This window comes from Pseudorasbora parva, chromosome 9, assembly GCF_024679245.1.
Source record: "Pseudorasbora parva isolate DD20220531a chromosome 9, ASM2467924v1, whole genome shotgun sequence".
Taxonomy (NCBI): domain Eukaryota; kingdom Metazoa; phylum Chordata; class Actinopteri; order Cypriniformes; family Gobionidae; genus Pseudorasbora; species Pseudorasbora parva.
In genome coordinates, this window is record NC_090180.1 from 10,721,320 (window position 1) to 10,745,563 (window position 24,244).

General features: G+C 37.5%; 1 protein-coding gene across 1 annotated transcript; it reads left to right on the forward strand.

The window, feature by feature from the left end:
• Window positions 1-625: 625 nt before the first annotated feature.
• Window positions 626-14,549, forward strand: ca8 (carbonic anhydrase VIII). Its single transcript, XM_067453864.1, has 9 exons — window positions 626-1,202; window positions 1,956-2,147; window positions 4,084-4,208; window positions 4,748-4,843; window positions 5,028-5,090; window positions 5,179-5,227; window positions 5,361-5,473; window positions 11,746-11,916; window positions 13,695-14,549. Exons 1-8 carry the CDS (start codon window positions 998-1,000, stop codon window positions 11,878-11,880), a joined length of 978 nt encoding a protein of 325 aa, XP_067309965.1. The 5' UTR covers window positions 626-997; the 3' UTR covers window positions 11,881-11,916; window positions 13,695-14,549.
• Window positions 14,550-24,244: the final 9,695 nt, after the last annotated feature.

The window sequence follows — 24,244 nt, forward strand, 5'->3', positions numbered from 1 at the left end:
TGAGCTTTGGGGAGTAAAACGACCTACTTATAATTAATTAGATACTGATTGCACTTTTGTGTAATGTGTGTGCTGCCTTTAATTTTAGAAAATTAGGGTCAAAGTAGTTTCTTAGTATAGAATTCAAGGCAATGCACCATAGTGTTCACCTCCTGCAGTTGTAAAAAAAAAAAATTTTTTAAATCTAGGTCAATAAGTGCATTCAGGAGACTTTCATACATCAATCTAGTTCAAGTTGTTCTTGATAGCATAAGATACAGTTGTCCAGCCGATAAAATATCTAAGCATTGTTAAACTGAGGAGAGTGATAAGGTTTGACTGTGCTGACAAACAACAAGGTCACCTGTAAACTTCTGATTAAAGTTGGTAGAAATGTCTTTGGTCAATTTGTTTAGTCGGTCACCAGAAAAAAACATGCTGGAATAGCACAACCATCAGCCAAGGGAAAGCCCTGTATGGGCCTCTCTCATCCTTACCTTGAAAACTCTATCAGTAATGTGGCAAGCAAACAATAACTGACCTTCCCTCTCTTCAGTCTTTCTTTCTTCACCCTCCTGCTAGTGGGTGTTTTTTTAACCACACCCATTTCCTCTATTGTGGGAGGACCTATCCAAGAGCAACATCACTCCTGCATTCCTGCCTGTGTGCACTGTGCTTCCCGTGGCCTGACTGTAAACCAGGCCAGACTGCTGAGCTGTTTCTATGGTGCTACATCAGAGGCTTAAGAGTCACTGCACGCAGCCAATCATATGACTTGTGGGGGGGACCGTGTGGGCTGTAGTAGCTAACAGAATGAGTTTGTGAACTTGCTTTTGGTGTGCTCTTAAGTTGATACAGGGAGGACAACTTTCCTGGAATAGAACAGAAGAAAACTCATCCTTTTCAATGGAATGACAATTGGTTTCTGTTGGTTGCAATCTCACCGTGGACGACACCGTGTCTTTGAAGCTACTGATTTCAATCCCTTCCACTTGCATTGTCGTAGACCACTTTTTTCATGTTTTATGGGTGGGAAGTGAGCAAACAACGAGGAAGACTTGAAAACTTGGCCAGAAAGAACTATTTTTTGGCATCTGTTCAGGACAGAACGCAAGTAGTTCTGAAAGCCATAAAGGGAAATCCAGTTGCCATGGCAGATAATGTTATCGAGGAGACCGATAACTACCCCGGCAAGGATGAGCTGGACTGGGGCTATGAAGAAGGTAAGGACTCAATCCGAGAATCACTGCTAATTCTCCTCTTTGTGAAACATGAAACTTTATTGTTCCACCCATGATAAACAAGCCATTCTCAATTCACCAATTCATAACCAATTTTTTTCAATACAGTGAATCTGCACAATATATTTTTTCAAGATCAAGTATTTTTATTAAATAAGTGCATACATAAAAATAAATATTTAAAACCTAGTTGCATAATTAATGGTTATTATGTGAAAATAGAAGAGGAAAATTTTTTTTTTTTTATTTAGTCTACAATGAAAAGCATCCTTTACTTCTCTAGTGCAATTTCAGATAATGAAGCAAATTCATGGCGAAGAATAAAGGAAGAGAAGAGTAATACATATACACAGGGGGAGATGAAAAACAGCAGAGGGAAAAAAATGAGCACATCCTGTATCCCCATGTGTCTGCTATTCCTGTTGGACCCCTCAGTAATGACTTTGAGGCACTGGAGCTCTAGCTGTCCTTATTTAGTTTCAACATTGGGACATAAAAATGGACCACTGTTTGTATTATCTGTGGCAACACCATATTTTATAGCTACATAGTACATATAAAGTTTGATTCGAGGTTGAGCAGCAGGCTATGGGTCTAGTGGGTCATGAACAAGGACAGCGTTATCATACACTCATAGCAAGATAAGCATTCTTGGATAAGTGCTTTAAAACAAAATGTTTCACATATTAACGATTGATTGAATCAACTTTCTTTGTCTATTGTGAATAAATCCAGGTGTTGAATGGGGTCTTCTCTTTCCTGAGGCCAATGGAGAGTACCAGTCCCCCATAAACCTTAACTCTAGGGAGGCCCGCTATGACCCGCGGCTGCTGGAGGTGGGACTTAACCCCAACTATGTAGTTTGCAGAGACTGCGAAGTCATTAACGACGGTCACACTGTGAGGATCATGCTCAAGTCCAAATCAGGTACAACATGTTGAAAGTTCTCTGTTTTTTTATTTAAATGAATAGTTTACTCAAAATAAATATTCTGCCATTATTTTCTCGTGTCATTCACAACACCAAAAAAGCTGACAGTTGACGACAAGAAGCTCCAAAAAGGACAGAAAAATTGCAAAAGTACTAAAACAAATTTGTCCATATGACTTTACCTGTGTCCCAGAAGACATTTTGATGGGGGAAACAATACCAGTGAATGATGCCACAAAACATTTTAAATGTTGTCAGGTGGACTTAACTTTTTGGTCTTTTTTTTGTTCTTCTTGACAGAGAATGCCCACAAAAAATCTGTTAATATAATTTTTTACCTTTGTGTTTCATCTAAATAATATCCGCATACAGGTTTGGAATATATATACACACACACCTAAGGATTATTAGAAACACCTATTCAATTTTTTCATTAATGCAATTATCTAATCAATTAATCACATGGCTGTTGCTTTAATTACATTTAGGGGTGTAGTCCTGGTCAAGACAATCTCCTGAACTCCAAACTGAATGTCAGAATAAGAAAGAAAGGCGATGGAAACAATTTTTTTTTGAGCATGGCATGGTTGTTAGTGCCAGATGGGCTGGTCTGACTATTTCACAGTCTGCTCAGTTACTGGGATTTTCACACATAACCATTTCTAGGGTTTACAAAGAATGGTGTGAAAAGGGAAAAACATCCAGTATGCGGCAGTCCTGTGGGCAAAAATGCCTTGTTGATGCTAGAGGTCAGAGGAGAATGGGCCAACTGATTCAAGCTGTTAGAAGAGCAACTTTGACTGAAATAAGACCCCACTGTCAGGGACAAGACACTCATCTCCACTACAAATAGGAAAAAGAGACAACAATTTGCACAAGCTCACCAAAATTGGACAGTTGAAAACTGGAAAAATGTTGCCTGGTCTGATGAGTCTTGATTTCTGTTGAGACATTCAGAGTCAGAATTTGGCGTAAACAGAATGAAAGCATGGATCAATCATGCCTTGCTACAGCTGTGCAGGCTAGTGGTGGTGGTGTAATGGTGTGGGGGATGTTTTCTTGGCACACTTTAGGTCCCCTTAGTGCTAATTGGGCATCATTTAAATGCCACGGCCTACCTGGGCATTGTTTCTGACCATGTCCATCAATTTTATGACCACCATGTACCCATCCTCTGATGGCTACTTCCAGAAGGACAGTGCACCATGTCAAAAAGCTCGAATCATTTCAAATTGGTTTCAATAGAGCATCTTTGGGATGTGGTGGAACAGAAGCTTCGTGCCCTGGATGTGCATCCCACAAATCTCCATCAACCGCAAGATGCTATCCTATCAATATGGGCCAACATTTCTAAAGAATACTTTCAGCACCTTGTTGAATCAATGCCACGCGTAGAATTAAAGTAATTCTGAAGGCGAAAGGGGGTCAAACACAGTATTAGTATAGTGTTCCTAATAATCCTTTAGGTGAGTGTATATTCCTTCAATTACCAAAAAGATGGTAAATTACACATGGATAACAATATTTGCCATCAAAATTACATTAATTTTACATTTACATATTTACTCAAATAATTAGATTTTTTAAATGAAAATTTAAAATAAATCTGTACAATAATCAGATTTATACCTTCTTGATTCTGTAATCCTGTTTTAGTATTTTTTTACAAATACAAATTCTTCCAATTAAAAAAATTACAAATTGGCCAATATATCTTCCTAGATTTATCGGTCAAACGCTATTTGGAACATGAGGGTGAGTAAATAATGACAGAACTTTCCAGTTGGGGGAACTATCCCAAAAATTCAAGAGATGTTTTGCCTTTCTATGTCATTGAGCGGTAAAAAGACATACATCTGATGTCTGTGAGAAACCTGTTTGTCAAATCATCCTGTTCTCTTCCCTTTCCTCTGACCTGTGAATGCTGTCTCAGTTGTGACTGGGGGTCCTCTCCCCAGTGACCATGAGTATGAATTGAGTGAAGTGCGCTTCCACTGGGGAAAAGAGAACCAGAGGGGTTCTGAACACACTGTCAACTTCAAGGCTTTTCCTATGGAGGTCAGTGTCACTCGGTCAGTTCTGTCCATATCCAGCATCTGCTCTTGTTGCTTCTTTGAGTCACTCGTTCTTCCTAATGTCTAAAACAAGTCTGTTTCTCACTGCGCACCTAGACAGCACACATTTACTTAGAGACTCATATTAATAGGTCACAATATCAGCAGTATCATCAGAAACAGCAGATGGCTATATTTGATGCATAAATTCATGTCAAAACCAACAATACCACATGCTCCAATGAAGCATTTATCACCAAGTGATCTATTCAAATCACCTGTCTCTGGCATATACTTTCCTACTCCTGGTCTTCTGTACACAAGGAGTAAGATAAGGGCTTGCTCGCAATGCGTCACCATGTTTGTCAACTGGTTACTGTTCCTCAAGTTGTTGGCACAATTGCAAGTCAAACCAGTCTTTAAAAATGACACGGAACAGGCATGAAGTATCATTACCTTCATAATTTTGCATACTTCATATACGTTGATTTTAGAGTTCAGTTTACTGCAGATCCCTCAATCAGTAATAAATATCTCTCACAGCTTCATCTAATCCACTGGAACTCTACATTATTCAACAGCGTGGAGGAGGCCATGGGCAAGAATAAAGGCATTCTCATCATCGCCTTATTTGTGCAGGTATCTTTTCCATATATTGGAGGTCATGACAGATACAAAAAACCTCAACCATGTTGGGTAAATAAACATGGTATTAGTAGTGTAAATATAGAAAACCTTTCAAGAGACAAAGTCATATTTAGATGTCTCTGGTCTTCTTACTGTATGCTTAGACGACACTGGTGCTCTAATTTGTTCAATGCAGGTTGGGAAGGAACATCTTGGGCTGAAGGCCATCACAGACGTCCTGCAGGACCTGCAGTATAAGGTGAGCAGAAAAGCTGCCTCACTGGAGACTATAGTGAAAAATATGACACATACACTTGTAACCTAAAATGCTTTTTTTTTGTGCACAGGGAAAGACAAAAATTATTCCATGTTTTAACCCCAACACATTACTGCCTGGTAAATGATTATTTCTCAATCATAAACGATCCTACCAATATTTGTATCTTTTTGCATGTTTTGATATTTGATCTTTTCGGATCACATAATGATATCCTAGTTAAAGCTAATCAGTTTGTATCTGACTCCTCAGATCCTCTCTTAAGAGATTACTGGGTGTATGAGGGGTCTTTAACCACACCGCCCTGTAGTGAGAATGTCATCTGGATTCTTTACCGTTACCCCCTTACCATCTCTCAGATGCAGGTAACACCTATACACCTGTTATCAAAGGGGTGATGAATTGAGAAGTCAACTTTCCCTTGAGCTTTTGATATATAAAACGTCATGGTAATATAAGATTATCCTGTAAGTTTCAGAGCTGAAAATGTCCTTTTTAGTCAAAGAAAAGCTTTTATAGACACCAGGCCCAGAAAATGATTGTGGGCTTCATCTTATGCCATCGCGCGATGAAACACACCTCTACAGGCAGCACGTGTAATTCAGTAGCCCCACCCACGACTCATGGAGCTGTTTGGATCACATTAGACAGCAGCAATAAACATGTGGAAGAACATAGCAAGATATTGTGGAGGAACAAAGTCGCTGCATAAGCTTCCTTCAGACCCTAATATTAGGAATGTGTGTGATACTCCGTGTTTGTTTGATAAGATGTTTACAAGCCCTTGGTCGAGAGAATCTTTGCCAGATTCAGTTGCCGCTTTAATAATCTCTCCCTCATGTGAACTGACAGGGCATTAGTGTTGTCACGATACCAAAATTATGACTTCGATACGATATCAGACTAAAATATCGATATATCGATACTAAATCGATACCACAGTAAAAAAATAAATAAATAAGATAAGATGCTTAATATGACAACAGAACTTATTATTCATTGTTATTTTTTACTAAAAATTCATGTGGCCAGCATGTTCCTTAGGGTTGGGCATCGTTTTGATTTAAACAATTATTGATCAATTGATCAATTACTATTAAAATTATCTCACAAATTTTTGCTATCTAATGTATTTTTTACAATGGGGTAATTGTGTTGCAATCGCTTACACACAGCACAAGAAAGCTTGATTTCGAATGGTAAATTGAATTTAAAAAGACGAGTAAACAGTAATAAAATAAGAACAAATAAACAGATTACAAACAATAGCACAAATAAATGCAATAGAATAGAAGATACAAATTAAACAGACTGCTTTATTTTTTCAGGTAGGTCTAACATTCAGATAAGAAACTGAATTTAAAAAATGCATAGTAATTACATTTAAAACAACATTGGATAATGTTCTTTGTAAAAAAATTCAATAGCGTACAGATGAAACTATTAAAGTTACACAAGTTGATCAGTCAAGAGCAGTTGATCGTTTGTCTTTTTGTAGTTTGAATAGCAAATGACTGCGGTCCCTTTAAGACTTAACAGACGCATGGATCCTGCACTGTTCCTGTTCCTCGTTCTTCCTGAACTGTTTGCGACTGTGTTTACGTTAATACTCTTCCAGATGTGCACTGATAATTCTTTGAGTGTATTTGACCAATAATAAACTGGAAAAGGAAGCAAATGTTTGCACTTGTATCATGTCAGAGGCGGCTTTATTACGGTAGGCTATGTGTGTGTGCGCTTCAGATGTGGAGCACGAAATCTGCGGGGATTAGTAGAATTAATTTATGTGCAATCCCGCGCGAAATTCAGACCGATCACACACTAACACTAACACACTGTCATGAGGAAAAAGTCCAGCAGAACGCGCGTTCGCCGTGCTCAGAGGTTAACCGGGCTGAGTGAGAATATGCCGGTGTGTGTCAACCAGGTGTCAACTCGCTGACGGTCAGAGAGGAGAGCGCAGCTGATATCGATACTGTAAAAACTGAGAATCGTATCGTTTCAGATATTCCAGTATCGATATATATCGAAATATCGATATTTTTGACAACACTACAGGGCATAGATATGACAGCGGAGCTGAAGCTCATTAAATATTCAAATCTTATCCAATCCTAGCCGCGGGCGTTTACTCCCAAGTCTCCAGTGCGGCACGCCCATCAAAACAGTGTTCAGAAGACAGCCTCAAAACCAGTGTAGAAAATAGCCTATTACTTATTAGTTATGATGTTTTTGAATGTAAAAACCACACGTATGTATATATGTATGTATATATATATATATATATATATATATATATATATATATATATATATATATATATATATATATATATATATATATATACACTCACTCACCTAAAGGATTATTAGCAACACCTGTTCAATTTCTCATTAATGCAATTATCTAATCAACCAATCGCGTGACAGTTGCTTTAATGCATTTAGGGGTGTGGTCCTGGTCAAGACAATCTCCTGAACTCCAAACTAAATGTCAGAACGGGAAAGAAAGGGGATTTAAGCAATTTTTGAGCATGGCATGGTTGTTGGTGCCAGACGGGCCGGTCTGTGTATTTCACAATTAAACGGGCCTAAAGTTCGTTTACAAACGCACTTTAACACCATTACACTACCACCAACCTGCACAGTGGTAACAAGGCATGATGGATCCATGTTCTCATTCTGACTCTACCATCTGAATGTCTCAACAGAAATTGGAAACTGTCCAGTTTTGGTGAGCTTGTGCAAATTGTAGCCTCTTTTTCCTATTTGTAGAGGAGATGAGTGGTACCTGGTGGGGTCTTCTGCTGTTGTAGCCCATCCGCCTAAAGGTTGTGCATGTTGTGGCTTCACAAATGCTTTGCTGCATACCTCGGTTGTAACGAGTGGTTATTTCAGTCAAAGTTGCTCTTCTATCAGCTTGAATCAGTCGGCCCATTCTCCTCTGACCTCTAGCATCAACAAGGCATTTTTGCCCACAGTACTGCCGCATACTGGATGTTTTTCCCTTTTCACACCATTCTTTGTAAACCCTAGAAATGGTTGTGCGTAAAAATCCCAGTAACTGAGCAGATTGTGAAATACTCAGACCGGCCCGTCTGGCACCAACAACCAATTACAAAATGTAATTCATTCCTGTGATGGCAAAGCTGCATTTTTAGTGGCCATTAGTCTTCAGTGTCACACAATTCTTCTGATAATTTTAACATGCTGATTTGCTGTTCAAGAAGAATTTCGAGAAACATCCTTATAAATAATGAAAACAGTGCTCCTTAACTCTTTTTTTTGAAACCATGATTTAAAGAATATAACTGGATGGCACAAATAGAACAGCATTTGTTTGAAATAAAAATATTTTGTAAAATTATAAATGTTATAAAAATTATAAATATAGACCCCAAACTTTTGAACATTAGTGTATTATAGGCCTCTCTTAGAGCACTCATTCATTTGATCAGACAAAAGGGGAAATCAGAAACCGACTTTGACGTGACTTGAACTAACTGGGGTTTACCACAAACCTCGCAAATAGAAGAACAATTTATGCCTTTTGTTTGCATCTTAAATTATCTTTGATCTCAATGACTGGCAGAACAGGGTCTTTCAAGTAAAGGGTATGATGCAGAGATAAGACATGAAAATGGGTCAGGGTCAGAGGCGGACAGTAGTGGAGTATTTTTACTTTCTACTCAAGTAAATTTTTTAGTATATACGTTATCAACGTATGTAGTATATACGTTTTACTTCACTGCATTCCAAAGCATGATATATAATGTCATACTTTTTACTGCACTACATTTCATAAATAAAAGTTGTTTTTTTACCTTAATTACATCAAAAATTTAGTACTTTCATACTTTTACCACAGAATTACTTTATTAAAGTATACAGTACTACATTTTTAATGTAATTAAGTATTAAATGATTTTTAATATAAAATGTATTGCTGTAAAAAGTACAATATTATGTTTTGGAATGTTGTAAAGTGAACGTTTACCAAAGAAGAACACTGATAGTACATATACTTGAAAAACTGAATTTTGTTGTTGGTGCCAGACGAGCCGGTCTGATTATTTCACAATCTGCTCAGTTACTGGGATTTTCACATACAACCATTTCTAGAGTTTACAAAGAATGGTGTGAAAGGGAAAAACATCCAGTATGCGGCAGCCCTGTGGGCAAAAATGCCTTGTTAATGCTGGGGTCTTGTCTGTGTTTGATGACTATATGTAACTTTTTTATAGTACAAATTATTTCCTTTTTGGATTAAGTTTAAATGCATTTTGTGCTTGCACATGGTACTGATATGACCCTGCTTATGGTATACATTTCATAATAGCATTATAGAGAAATAATAGAAAAGAAACTTGATTCCTCGTGTTTCTAAAAAAGCTCACACTCAGTGTCCAAATTCAACCCTCACAACAAATGTGAACAAAAAGTGACACTGGTGAGTAAAAGAAAATGGAGTTATGACCTAAAATACACTGTAAAAAAAGTCCATAAAAATAAGGCACAGTTTATTTGTGTGTGTAGCCTATATATATATATAATATATATATATATATAGGCTATATACACATATAGGCTATATACACATATACACTCACATAAACGATTATTAGGAACACCATACTAATACTGTGTTTGACCCCCTTTCGCCTTCAGAACTACTTTAATTCTACGCGTGGCATTGATTCAACAAGGTGCTGAAAGTATTCTTTAGAAATGTTGGCCCATATTGATAGGATAGCATCTTGCAGTTGATGGAGATTTGTGTGATGCACATTCAGGGCACAAAGCTCCCGTTCCACCACATCCCAAAGATTGAGATCTGGTGACTGTGGGGGCCATTTTAGTACAGTGAACTCATTGTCATGTTCCAGAAACCAATTTGAAATGATTCATGCTTTGTGACATGGTGCATTATCCTGCTGGAAGTAGCCATCAGAGGATGGGTAGATGGTGGTGGTCATAAAGGGATGGGCACGGTCAGAAACAATGCCCATATAGGCCATGGCATTTAAACGATGCCCAATAGGCACTAAGGGGCCTAAAGTGTGCCAAGAAAACATCCCCCACACCATTACACCACCACCACCAGCCTGCACAGTGGTAACAAGGCATGATGGATCCATGTTCTTATTCTGTTTGAGCCAAATTCTTACTCAAAAATCGAGACTTATCAGACAGTCTTCAACTGTCCAATTTTGGTGAGCTTGTGCAAATTGTAGCCTCTTTTTCCTATTTGTAGTGGAGATGAGTGGTACCCGGTGGGGTCTTCTGCTGTTGTAGCCCATCTGCCTCAAGGTTGTGCATGTTGTGGCTTCACAAATGCTTTGCTGCATTCATTGGTTGCAACGAGTAGTTATTTCAGTCAAAGTTGCTCTTCTATCAGCTTGAATCAGTCGGCCCATTCTCCTCTGACCTCTAGCATCAACAAGGCATTTTTGCCCACAGGGCTGCCGCATACTGGATGTTTTTCCCTTTTCACAACGTTCTTTGTAAACCCTAGAAATGGTTGTGCGTGAAAATCCCAGTAACTGATCAGATTGTGAAATACTCAGACCGGCCCGTCTGGCACCAACAACCATGCCACGCTCAAAATTGCTTAAATCAACTTTCCCATTCAGACATTCAGTTTGGAGTTCGGGAGATTGTCTTGACCAGGACTACTATGTGTATATATATATATATATATATATATATATATATATATACATATGTATATATATATATATATATATATATATATATGTGTATATATATGTATATATGTGTGTGTATATATATATATATATATATATATACACATATATACATATATATACACACATATATATATATGTATATATATATACTATACATGTAATATATGTATATATATATATATATATATATATATATATATGTATGTATATATGTATGTATATATATATATATATATATATATATATATATATATATATATATATATATATATATATATATATATATATATATATATATATATACATATATTACATGTTTTTTTTGTGTTTTTTTACAGGTGTTTAACTTGAATGAATTTGGTATTTTGAATGAAGCGTTTCACTGTGTTGGGTGTATAGGGTTAGTGAAAATTTCTGTAAAATTACTGGATAATGTCCTGGCAGAAAATCTATTTTTTATAATTTTTTTTACAATGTATAAAGAATAATATTGGCACTGATGAATAAAGGTGCGCAAACTAATGCAAATACACACACGAGTGTTGGTACACCCATCATCATAAGGACATTCCATAGGCGTAATGTTTTATACTGAGCTACTGACATTTTTTTATCCCCTAACCCTACACCAAAAGATAACCTTCACAGAATATTTTTTACATTTTTATACTAAATTGTTTAATATGTTTATTTTGTTTATTCAGCATGTCCTCATGATGTAGGGGGCATGGCTACATCCTGAATGCACATCACATTGTGGGTTCTCATAATATAGGCAAAACCAACCCACACACACACACACACACACACACACACACACACACACACACACACACACACTACTGCTTTTGCTCCTCTTTTCTAAGTCACTTTGGATAAATGCATCTGCTAAATGCAAACTAACCCAAAACTCTTTTTCTGCCCCAGATTGAGGAGTTTCGCCGTCTTAGGTCCCACATTAAAGGGGCAGAACTTCTAGAAGGCAATGACGGGATGCTGGGGGACAACTTCAGACCCACCCAGCCCTTGAGCGACAGGGTGGTCAGGGCAGCCTTCCAGTAAAACCCCCACAGCAGGATCCATTTTAATCTGCCATGGGTAAATTTACAGGAGATTGCATTCTGTTCTTTGTTTAGCCAAGCGGAGCACCCTCATTTGAGCATAATGCGATGGCTTACGTATGGCTTTGGCTGCTCTTTGAAAAGGAGGAGTTAGATTAGGCTCCTCACATTAGCTGATTAAATGTCTCATTGTCTGGATTGCGGCAAGTGCCCACCTGGATTTTGGTGAAAAAATGTTAGTACTTCCAAAATGATAGAAAACGTAAGATTCATCCATATGACCATATTTCTGACCAATAACTGTTCAAAAGCTCCTGTTTAGTGTACAGTAGCTTAATGGAAATAGGCCAAGTTCTCTTAGCATTATTAGCATCACTATACAATAGAGTGCTGCAAGGGTTAGAGCAATAGAGTAACCCAATTCCTTCGGATCTAGGACTAGCTGCAGCATTGTGTATAGATCTGTCTATTTCTAGGTCTCTCAAGGGGACACCTGGGTCTGCCTGCATATTATTCATTTTGAAATGAGATTTTGAGCTGGTTAATGTAGGCCATGACAATGCAGTGCTACTAAAGGAGTCTGATGATGTCACCAGATTAATCTAAAGTATTACTTTGGTAATGCTGTGCATATATACTATACTTCTGAGAAAAGTTTCTAGACATTTCTACAGTTTCTAGACATTTCAGCAAAGATTAGAAGGAGTCTACCTCAGATTTGATTTATATAACCTGAAGCTATGAGCTTTAAACACTACAATAATAATACAATAAAAAAACAATTTCCCACTTCCTATACGTTTTGCATAAATAAAAAAAATAGGTCAAGTATTTTGCAATTGCTGCCAGTAAATCCGACTAAAGTCAGGATATAAATTTGCTGAATTAGTACTAACCAGTAAAATTGATGTCAGCCGAAAATTATAAGCGACTTGTTTACTGCATTTACAATTGAAAGACCTTTATTACTGGGCAAATTGTTAAAACTGCTTTCACATATGCTATGTTTTTTTTCTCACGTACACATTTATATGATCAGATATCCACACACTTTAATTCTCTCCCCCACCTCTCTCTACCACACACACACGAACGATGAACACACTACTTCCTCTGTGCTAAGCAACAGAGAGCACATGCATGACAGGCTGATGCAGTCACAGTGAGATATTGTTCAGGTGTAATGGATAGCTAATGGTCACATGACTGCTTCACAAATCAGCAATGTGTAGTCGGAATGAGAATTGAGGGTCCACGTCCTTACTCTCTTCCTATTTCCATACAGCTGTACACTGGATCGAAAAAAGTCTCAGATGGAATGGAACGTAATAGCCCGCAGGAAAAAACACAAACAAAACCTATTCCCCAAACACGTTAGTCTTAAAGAGATACTGGTGACCATGACATTTCATTTCATGTCTCCAGGCTAAATGACATGCTTATGAATAAGGGCTTTCAATATGGTGTCAGTAGTGATGAACCAAAATGAAAATTCTTGGGTAAAACAAAACGCATTTAGCCAAATCTACTGAATGCCTTGTAAAAAGCAAACTCTCATGCAGGACACCATTATTAGACGGTATTAAAAATGTAATGCCCAGTGTCCATTCAGGATAGGCTAGCTGTTGTCTTTACACTCAGCTTAGGATCCTTGAGATAATGCTGCCGTGAGGTTTAGACCACAAACCAATCCAAAAACAGAAGATAAAAGCTTTGTTGTATTTATTATACATATATTATACTCAGTATTAAAAATATATTACTTCCATTCATGTAGTGTGATCTAAACCCTTTTTGTTTTTTCTTATTTTTCAGAAATTAGATATGATGAAGAAATAGAAATGAGGGCTCGATAATGGCCTGGCTAAAGTGAAAGTTCATCACTTCCTGTAGACGTGCATGGGCATCATTTTGTAGCTGAATGCCTTGCGTATGGCCCTGATATGTGCAGAAGCTGCTTTTACCTTTCATTTGAAACAAAATTAGACTGGATTTCATGTAAAAAGAGGAAGCCAGTAAGTATGAAGAAACACCTGGTGATAAGCTTGTATAAGAAAGAGTGAAGGATCATACCAACGCTTGATGAATATTGTCAGAACACTGCAGTTTAACAATAGGTAGCATGTGTGTGTAATCCTATAAATGTGGCTTTATAGGAAGATCATAATGTACATGACTGACACATGATGTAGGCAGACCCATTCTATACTGTTTTATATTTGATTATTTCTGATACAACAATGACATAAACAGAATAAGTCTAGCTATATGAGAAGGTATACATGACTGTACATTGAAGGCTTTTTAAATATTAGCAATGAAATACATTTATGTTGAATCAACTGATTAAAGACACAAAGATTGGCTTCAAGGGTGCATTTTTTGCTTTGCCTGCTCTATGATGAAGGAACAGAATGAAGGACTGTAGGGTGTATAGCCTCTGTATAATGTTTGTTTTAGATTTGTGTGTGAAGATAGCCGTTACCGCTTACCTCTGCAGATTTAGTGCTTCTGTCTCCGCAGGTGGCATACAGCAGTTTGATAACAGGTCTTTTGTTTTTTTCCATTATCGTGCTTTACACAACTTTTTAGCAATGCAGTACATCTCTAGTCCTGCAAAAAGGAAACGTGATTCATTAAAAGATATGCGTGTCTGTATTATTTCTGAAACCCGACATGCCACAGACTCTTCTGTTCTTGTGGGAAACCACGTTCAGGTGAAAAGTATTGTTTTTGCATACCTTGAAAAGTCCCTTGTCATCTTAATAATTGTCAGTAAGGATACAGACTGACATTTACAGTAGAAATGACAGTGTCATTTTAAACAGAACAGATTCTCTCTGTAATTTCCGACTGGATATTTTGGGGGCCGTACAGACACCAGATATAACTTTCTACTAGTGGGTGCAGGACACTATAGTTCATTTATGTAAGTGCGGATAGCAAAATAAAGTAAACTGTGACATTATACCCAAAAATTCTTCATACAGTGGACTACCAGTAAAACTGATAACAATTTGGGACCAAAATCATTCAGACACTTTGACCTGACCATGTTTTGCATAAGTGTTTTTTCTTTAAATGCTAATGCAACCTTTTACACCACAGACTGAACTAACTGGTAGACTTAAATTGGTATTATCTGATTGTGTACTTAAATATAACAGCTGACAGGTTGATTGTAATCCATTACATACCTTTCTATCAAAGTTATCTTACATTATCAAGATTAATTTGTTCAGACAAAGTTTAACTCTGAGTTCTTCTCCATTTTCTAAACTATAGCGAATAAACTGATGATGTGAGAAAATCTTGAAGGTGTCAATACATTTTAGTTTGACTATGTCATTATGTACTTATTTGTTCATATGCATTTCAAATAAATTACATTTGTATTGCATTTGATATTACATGTGATTTTGATAAAAGGTCATGCGTCACATTTTATATTTCCATTGGTGACATCAGTAATAATTCGCCAGTGGTTCCTTCAATATTTTCCTATGGGTTTTTATAATGAAGTTTTTTAGTTTATGAGTAAAATAAAGCCTGTGGTAAGCATAGTGATGATACTTTAACGTTTTGCTCAACAACGTAAATTGCACAAACTCACTCCCCACAGTCTTATTTAACGTATTAGAAACAAGTTTTTTTTTTTAAATTAAACATAACTGCTTCAAATTTTGACTATTTACTATGGGTATGTGCACTTTATGTTGTAGGTCAGTTATTGTCCTATAGGAAAATCTTGAGGGAAACAGGGGCGAATAATAATCCCTGTACCACTCTATAGAATTATATTACCAGTAATATTTAGAATCAGCTTTTATTTTTATATTTTCAATGTATTTTTAATGTAATGTTAATACATTTTATTTGTTATACTTCTATTTAGCTTTATAATATGTATTTATTTTTATTTAAATGGATTAAAATGGATTAGTTAGTTGCCAAGGTACCATTTCTAACGATTGTTTTTTTTTTTTTTTCAATGAACCATCTCTGATGCATCTGTGGTGTTACCAAATCTGGAATTGGGCTACTTTTACACCGTTGCCTTGGGTTGTTTTTTTCAGTCCGCGAGTTGACCCCGAACTTGTTTTTCCCTTCTGAGAACATGATTGGGCTAGTTTTGGCTGTGATTGGGTGGATGAATACAATTGGGCTGGTTTTGTTACGCAAACATGGCGTCCCTGGGTGTCAGTGAATTGATTTTTATTTATTTTTTACCTGTCCCATACACTCTGGTTTCATAGGCCTATATCATTCAAATTATAAAGCACTTAAAGGGATAGTTCACCCAAAAAATTAGAAGTATGTAATTTACTCACCCACCAAGTTGTTCCAAACCTTTATGAATTTCATTCTTCTGCTGAACACAAAAGACATTTTGAAGAATATGGGTAACCAAACAGTTGATGTACTATGGAATTCAATGAGAAGTCAAAGCCAAAGTTCGAAATGCGCAAGCAGTGATATAATGTTAGCGAACATCCAACTGCGCCCACACTGCTGAGAGTGGCGTTTAGATGAATATGTAAATGTGCTGCGCTAAAGACCTGCGCGGGATGGATTTTTCCTTCCCGCTCCCGCAAGATTTTGTCCTGCTCCCGCAGAAATATACATTATTTTCGCCTGCTCCCGCCCACAAACAATAAAGATCGTCCTGCTCCCGCCCACGAAATCCCACGGGTAAACATATAAGTATTTTTTTAATACATTGCATATTCTGCCTGCTATATTTAAAAGGAAAATAAACAAATGTTTTGTTGCGTTTAATTAAATGGATAAACACGAACAAGAAACTTAGAACAGAAATACAGTAAAAAAAGAAATGTAGGCTAAATATAAAATATATATATATATATATATATGCTATAGCCTAATAAATTATATAACAATAATAAACCTGGATTTATTTCATGTTCAAAGGAAAAGTATGGCCTAATAGCTACTGCTTTCTTTGCTTTAAGCAATTCCTTCAAACATTAAACAAAAAATATCCTTATTCCTCAATAACAAAATAGTCTAGTAGTTCCTTTCTTTAATAACTTACTAATATATGTAGCACTAAGTGATACACCTGAGTCATGCGGTGCGGACATTTTGCCACTGTGTGGTAGGCTTGGCTGTTCCGCGCCTATGAACGACGCGAGAGTTAGCTTCCGACCATGCGTCTGTAAATCGTTTTTATCTTATTTTATTATGATTATTTGTTTCTAGTTATATTATTTTGTTAGATATTTCCACTTTGCGGGAGTCCCACAAATACATTTATTTTCCCGCGACCCGAAAATCGTTGTGTTGGGTCCCGCGGTACTCCCGTGGGAGTGCAGGTCTGCGCCTCTCAATAACAAAATACACAACAGCATCCCATCATGTTTATTTATATCGCACTTTATACAATAGACTGCTTCAGATCAAGCAACTTTACTGTATTAAACATGAAAAACAGTGTTATTGTCTCATTTCGTCAGAAGTATTGTTGAACAAATGTTTTCACTTGCTGATTTCTACAGACAGGAGAAATGAAGCAAACTAAAAAAAATCACATAAAAGAAGAAGGAGCCTCTGCGCACACCCACCTATTACCTAATCGCCATGGACCAATGGTTGTTTCTTACTTTTTGGCTTGATTTTGTTCAAAATGGCATCACATCAGTTCGTTCTTTGATTTAGCTTGAAGTATATCGGGCCTTTATAGTTTACTATTCATATATTATTTCTGTTCACAGCAGTCTTTGAGGTTATCCTGATTGGAGCAAGGATCAGGGGAAGGGGAGTAAGGAATAATGTAGGATTCCGATTGCCTCTGCTCCAGTGCTTCATGGACGATGTCACAATCCTGCTCCAGACAGAGGCATGCACAGCAAGGCTCATCAAGAGGCTGGAAGAACTGCTGATGGGTGGGATGAGAATCAAATCAGCCAAGTCTTGCGGTCTTTCTATCCGCAAGGGTAGGGGAGTGGAAACAATTTCTTTCCAAGAATTCCAGTGCTATATGACAATCGACAAAAGTAGCATGAAAAGCAGTATGGAAGAACCCAGCAGGAAAGACTGGAGAGAGAGGCGCGGAAATTCTAGTCAAAAGCATAGAAAGGAGTGGAAGAAGTTAGTGGTTACACAAGAGACAAGATTGGAAGAGGAAAGACTTCTTGTGAAATCTGTTGGCCAAGGTCAACAAGGTCAAAAAGACAAATTGGGCCGACATTCTGCCAAGGTCAGTCAGCGACTTTTGGAGAATTCCCCAAACCAGGTTATATTACCAGGTTCAATATGCCATTTCACCTGGAAATGCGTCACAGCGCTGAAATTAATGTGCTTGCAACTTCCGGTTCACTGAGCCCCTTTACAATACACTTTCTAGCCCAGTCAACCTGGCACAGTGGTTTGGGGCTGAAGAGCCTCAGGGAACCCTCTCCACCACATTGTGTGTTAGTGCAAAACTGCTTTGGCTCAGGGCCGCTACAGGTGGCACCCTGACCAGATGCTAAGGAAGTAGGCAGAATGCACAAGGGCGATGGCAAACAAGAGGCCCAAGAGCCCCAAGAGGCAGCCTGTTCAATTTGTAAGAGCAGGTCAGTTGGTGCAGAAATGCCCTACTAAACACAAAGCATCAACGCTGACCAGTGGCAGGAACTGGTCTGATTGAGCAGACCTGGACAAGCGGCTGCAGTTCCCGGTTTCTACCGGGGCAAACCCCATTGAGACTGGACCTTGTGTTGTAGTCCAAAACAATTTGAATTAACATATTTATTAACGTTTAGTGACATATCAGGGCAATTTTATGATTAATTGAAATACATTTCTTACATACAGTTCCTTTAAGCATGGGCAGGTTATATGCAAATTTAGGGAGGAAATAGTAATGATCCTGACTGTTATGTCACAGTAGGTGTTATCAGCGGCGTAGCACCAAATTTTGAGCCCTGGGTACAAACCATCTTGCTGGGCCCCCGTACCATGTATGTGTATGTATAGAAAACTGACTTCTAATGGCCCCCCCCCCTGCCTCGGGCCCTGGTTACTCGGTACCCTTTATCCCCCCAGTCCGACGCCCCTGGGTGTTATGCTGGGATTTTTTCATTTTTCAATGGTCGTTTTCAAGTACAAGATTTATATTTGAAGGAGGAAACAGTGGTGTTTGTGGCTCATAGTAAGTTCCATGTACAGAACTCTTATTATTATAACTATGCCAAATACAGTTTTCCATTCCAGGGCACCTTCAAAAGTATAATATCTATTACACTGACATTCTTCTAAATATCTCCTTGTGTGTTCAGCAGAAGAAATATATTTGTACAGGTTCGGAATAACTTCATTTTGGGTGAACTATCCATTTAAAGATGCACTATGTAGTATTTTTGCAGTAAAATATCCAAAAACCACTAGGCCAGTGTTTTATATTTTGTTCAGTTGAGTTCTTACAATATCCCAAATGTTTCCAACTATTTGTAAATTGTGAGAAAATTGCAATTTTAACCAAGGACCCGGGACGTGTCAGCATAGCGTTTAACTAATATGAAAAACATGAGCTGCTTTACCGAATAATCATGACCAGAAACGCGATAGTGCGAGCGCCCGGCGACTGTGTCCCATCCAGTCATAATAAAAGTCCCGGTGCTTGCAAGGCGGGTATTTGTGTAACAATTGCTCCAGCAGCCATGCTCAACTCCACAACACTCAGTCCTGCTCTGCATCACACTACAGTAACGTTAAAAACCGCATCCATCAACATGATTTCTGCCCGAGTCCTATTTTCCACCGGCTGTGAGGTGAAGACCACATGTCCCAAGATGCTGCGCTCAAACTTGCCGTCATCAAACTACGCCTTTGTTTTGAATAGGCACCCTCTAGTGGATGGAAAGTTGCATAGTGCACCTTTAAGGAACCTCACTGAATGTTTGCTTCAACTGCACAATATTTGACCCCTGTCTACACACAACATTAGGGCTGGGGGAAAAAATCAATTTGATTTAAAAATCGAGTTGGTAGGTCAATTCAAATCGATTTATATTTTTTTTCAAGCTCTTTTTTAACTCTTTTCCCGCTGTCTACCCGTTTTAGTATTTTCCCATGGAATATCCCGTATTTTTGCGCTCTGATTGTGTTAACAGAACACGCAACTATCAATGTCTGTGAAGTGGCTTGCACTTTTTGCTAGACCAACACATCTGGTGATAGTGTATGTGAATATTAAACAGCAAAAAGACTATTTAGGCTACGAATCCTGAGTGCCCTGTGTGTGTGTGTGTGTGTGTGTGTGTGTGTGTGTGTGTGTGTGTGTGTGTGTGTGTGTGTGTGTGTGTGTGTGTGTGTGTGTGTGTGGCGTGACCCGCAGTTTACCTCAAACACATAGGCCTACATAGAATTGTAGAATTTATGTCATACGATGACATAAACGCATGTCCGTCATCTCCTGAGCCGCTCTGACAGTCACTTCACTTCACGTTTAATTTGAGAAAAACCACAGTCATGTCATAAACACACAAAAAAAATGTTTTTTACGTCAACCCGTCAAAATAAAAGTTTGGTTTTACTTGAGAGATATATCACTGTTGTACGAATACTAATACACTAATGTTATAATTATAAACTATCAAATTTTTAACATTATAAAGCTCAGTTTCAAAAGTTTCATTAAGTATAAATTAATCGTATAGGCTATGTCTTCATTTGATTACAAGAAATACAACACAGAATTTGTGGCAAATATTTTCATAGAAATTGAATTAAAAAGAAGAAAATAATAATATGGTTGTTTTTATTAATTAAATTAATTAAGTAGCTATAGCCTACTCTTTACTGCTAAATATTACAGTAAACAAACATCACAGACAATGGCAGACCAAGGCAGATATTGCATAATGTCAATAATACTTCTATAAATGACTTACAGTTTCTTTACAGTTATTGATGTATGTATCTCTTAACTACCAAAAAATGGTACCATTGGGTACCGGTACTGATTAAAATGTTAACGGTTTACAAAATTACAAAAGTAATGTTCATAGAGAACTTTAAACATATCCATTGGTCTGTCATTCTATAATATATATTGTGTAGTTATAAACTCTGATTGTTATGATTAGTGATTTTTATTTTTATTAAGGGAAATCTCCCTTATTTTCAATGTTGACAGCTATATGAACCAAACTTCCTCAAGCCTGCTGTTGTTGATAGGCTCATTTTCCTTGCAAAGAATGTTTAAAATGCAACTACATTTTTAATGGTGAAAAGTGTTACTGTTTATATGTTCAATTCAACTAAAAGTTACCTCAGGATTTTTTGTTGTTTATAATTTGGATGTTTATAACTATTGTTGCACACTGCACCGTGACTTTTCAGTTCGATAAAGGGTTTGCCTTTGCAATTTTATGTTGACGCACTTTAATACAATAAATATATATTTTAAAAATATATGTACAGATTGCAATTATTTTGTTTTAAATGGGGGGCGGGGTGGGAAAATCTAAACGAAATCGTAAATCAAGTTTTTTTTATCACCCAGCCATTATGACATTAGCATGCTGCCATGTTGTCATGCCTATTTGTATAATAATCGTATGAACTATTCTGGTCCAAAAGGAAATTGTAACATTCCTCATATCAAGTAGCATACCATATGCAACTCCACCCAGCGCCTTTAAGCTTCTAAAACAGTATATTGAATATAGCCTACTATTTTGTCCGCTGCTTTGTCTTCTGAATACAGAGGATCCAATTCAGTTTTCAAGTCGTCTAAAAAGTCATATTTGCTTGTTTGCTTTCAAAAGGCGTGTTACTGTGTAAATGACACAACTATCCCTGTTGAAGGGGGGGAAAAACAGCCTGGTTAGGTATGTTTTGAAACATGGCTGCTGGTTTGAGCTGGTTTAAGCTGGAGTTTCTTAGGACCAGCTTAGGACCTGCACTTGACCATCTTAAACCATCTCATATAATCATATTAGGACCATGCTTCAAAACATACCTAACCAGCACTGTTTTTTCAACAGGAATAACAGTACGCTAACATGCAAAGTATGACAGCACAAAAATAATTTAGTTATTTATGTGCTTTAGTACCAGGGTATACTATAGCCCCGTTTCCACCAAAATTACCCGGAACAATTTGTACCAGGAACTTTTTTACAGGGACTTTTATCCCCCGAGACCTGTAGCTGTCTGCGTTTCGACCGCGATAAAGTTCCGAGAACATTAGGCAAATTAGTCCGGTGATGTAGGACTGCACGCGACTGTTCCTCCAAGCCAGTGACGGGACCAGGGCTGTCACTTTTCGATATGCATGCGAAGATGACGTGAAATATCCGTAATCGAACTATAAATAAACTATCCGGTTTTTAAAGTGCCATGTAGCGCAATTGTTTTTACTGTCGGTGCGTTTACATGGAGCACTGCAATCAGTTTAAAAGTCCAATATCTGAAAGAAAATGCTCCATATAAACACCTGATCAATCGTAATAAAAATGCCCAAACTGAATGAAATTGTAATCGTTTTGAGATGGGTGGATAAACCTTTTCATGAATCGATCAAACGAAACATTTCACCATGTAAATGACCTGACCGGATTACTTTTGAGTGTGCGTCCTTATGTGATGTACACAGCGCGCGCCTTCACCACTGAAGAGCACACGTCGCGCTCATGCACCAAGCATAACAAGAGAGGAAAATACATTTTTCTGACGGAGAAACTTTTTATTTCATAAGAAGTTATGAAGATAATGTTGGCATAATGACACTGTCCCTAAGCCTATGTAAGCAAACAATCATTAACTACTTCAACTGCGCCTGACATTAGAATTTATTTTTTCTGAGATGATTATTACACTTTACAACAAATGAATAGCTTTTATAAAACCGTAAAGTCCTGGTGGCCGTTGAGAGTTGCTATGGCATCCGTAAACACATTCCAGCTGCTGGAGATGACGGCGTTGTAGATAATTGAATATATTCGAATGCATTGCTTGATATTTGAATTCCGTTCGAATTAGATTTTTTTCAAAAATGACAGCCCTAACGGACAGTAATCATTTTTGTGTGTAGCCTACCGATTGAAAGATTTAGTGGAGCTGTTTACATGAGACGTTATCTAAACCGATTTGGTGTTTACATGTAATGACTTTCAATCGCAATCATTTTGTCACATATTGCAGTACAATGGTTTACCATCACTTACCATTTACCTTCTTTTTTTAGGGTCACATTGGCAGTCGTACTGCAAAAGCATGTCGGTCCAAAAATGTTTTACCACAGAAGAAAGAATGTCATTGGACTTTGGCTGTTGGAAATTACCTGTATTTTGTCAACAGTAGAAAGAGTTGTCATTATAGGCCACTTTATGCCTTTTAATCGCTTTTAATGAATGTTATCAAATAACTTTTAGCAACCGAAGACAGATGTATTTTGAAATGTGTCGATTGAAAGATGCTACAGCGCCCTCAGCTGTCTGGGAAAGAAATTACATGACAACAAACAGCAACACCGATTGCTCATTAGACACAGTACACAAAATGAGTGCAATTTGAAGGCTTTGCAAGGTTCAAGGCACGAATATATAATAATGTATTCGTTAAAATCTCTTATGGAAAACTGATAGTAGTGTCACATCAGATACCAGAATCATCACATTTTTAATGAGTATGAGAACATATTGGCTCCACATTTAAAGCTGTTGGTGAAGTGCCCGAGAGGGCCTTTCATCTTCAAACACACTCGATGAGCAAATCGTCATGCTCTGACATCATGGTGAATGGTTAATTGAGGTAGTCAACCTAGTGTGTCACGCTAAATGAAGTGTTTCACTCCACTAATCAGCAAGAAGATTCGCACAATGCCCATCATACAGCTAATTCCTCAATCCTCTTGTCGTTATTAAGACTTGATTAGAGGGAAATTATAGCATGAAAAATAAACAAGATACAGATGTTAATATGTTAATAGCTCTCCCTTGGGCCCGAAACAGGCAGATTATAACAATCATTCACAAATCCTATCAGTCTAAAACAGAACAACAAACATGAGCAACAAGCGTGCATTCATGCGCGCGCGCGCGCACACACGCACACACACACACACACACACACACACACACACACACACACACATACACGCTTTTTTTTATATATATCATTGACTTCATTGACTGCTTTTGTTTTTATAATGATCTGATGATTTTCTAAGCCAAACCCTCACACAAACCCATTGAGACATTATTTAGTAGGTTTATTTATTAGGTTTTGTACTGTAAAAATAGGAATATATAGGCCTAATATTCAAATGATAAAACTCTGAAAATAGTACTTTTCATGTTATGACTAATAATAATAGATATTGGACCAATATGTGTAAAAGATAAAACAGCAAA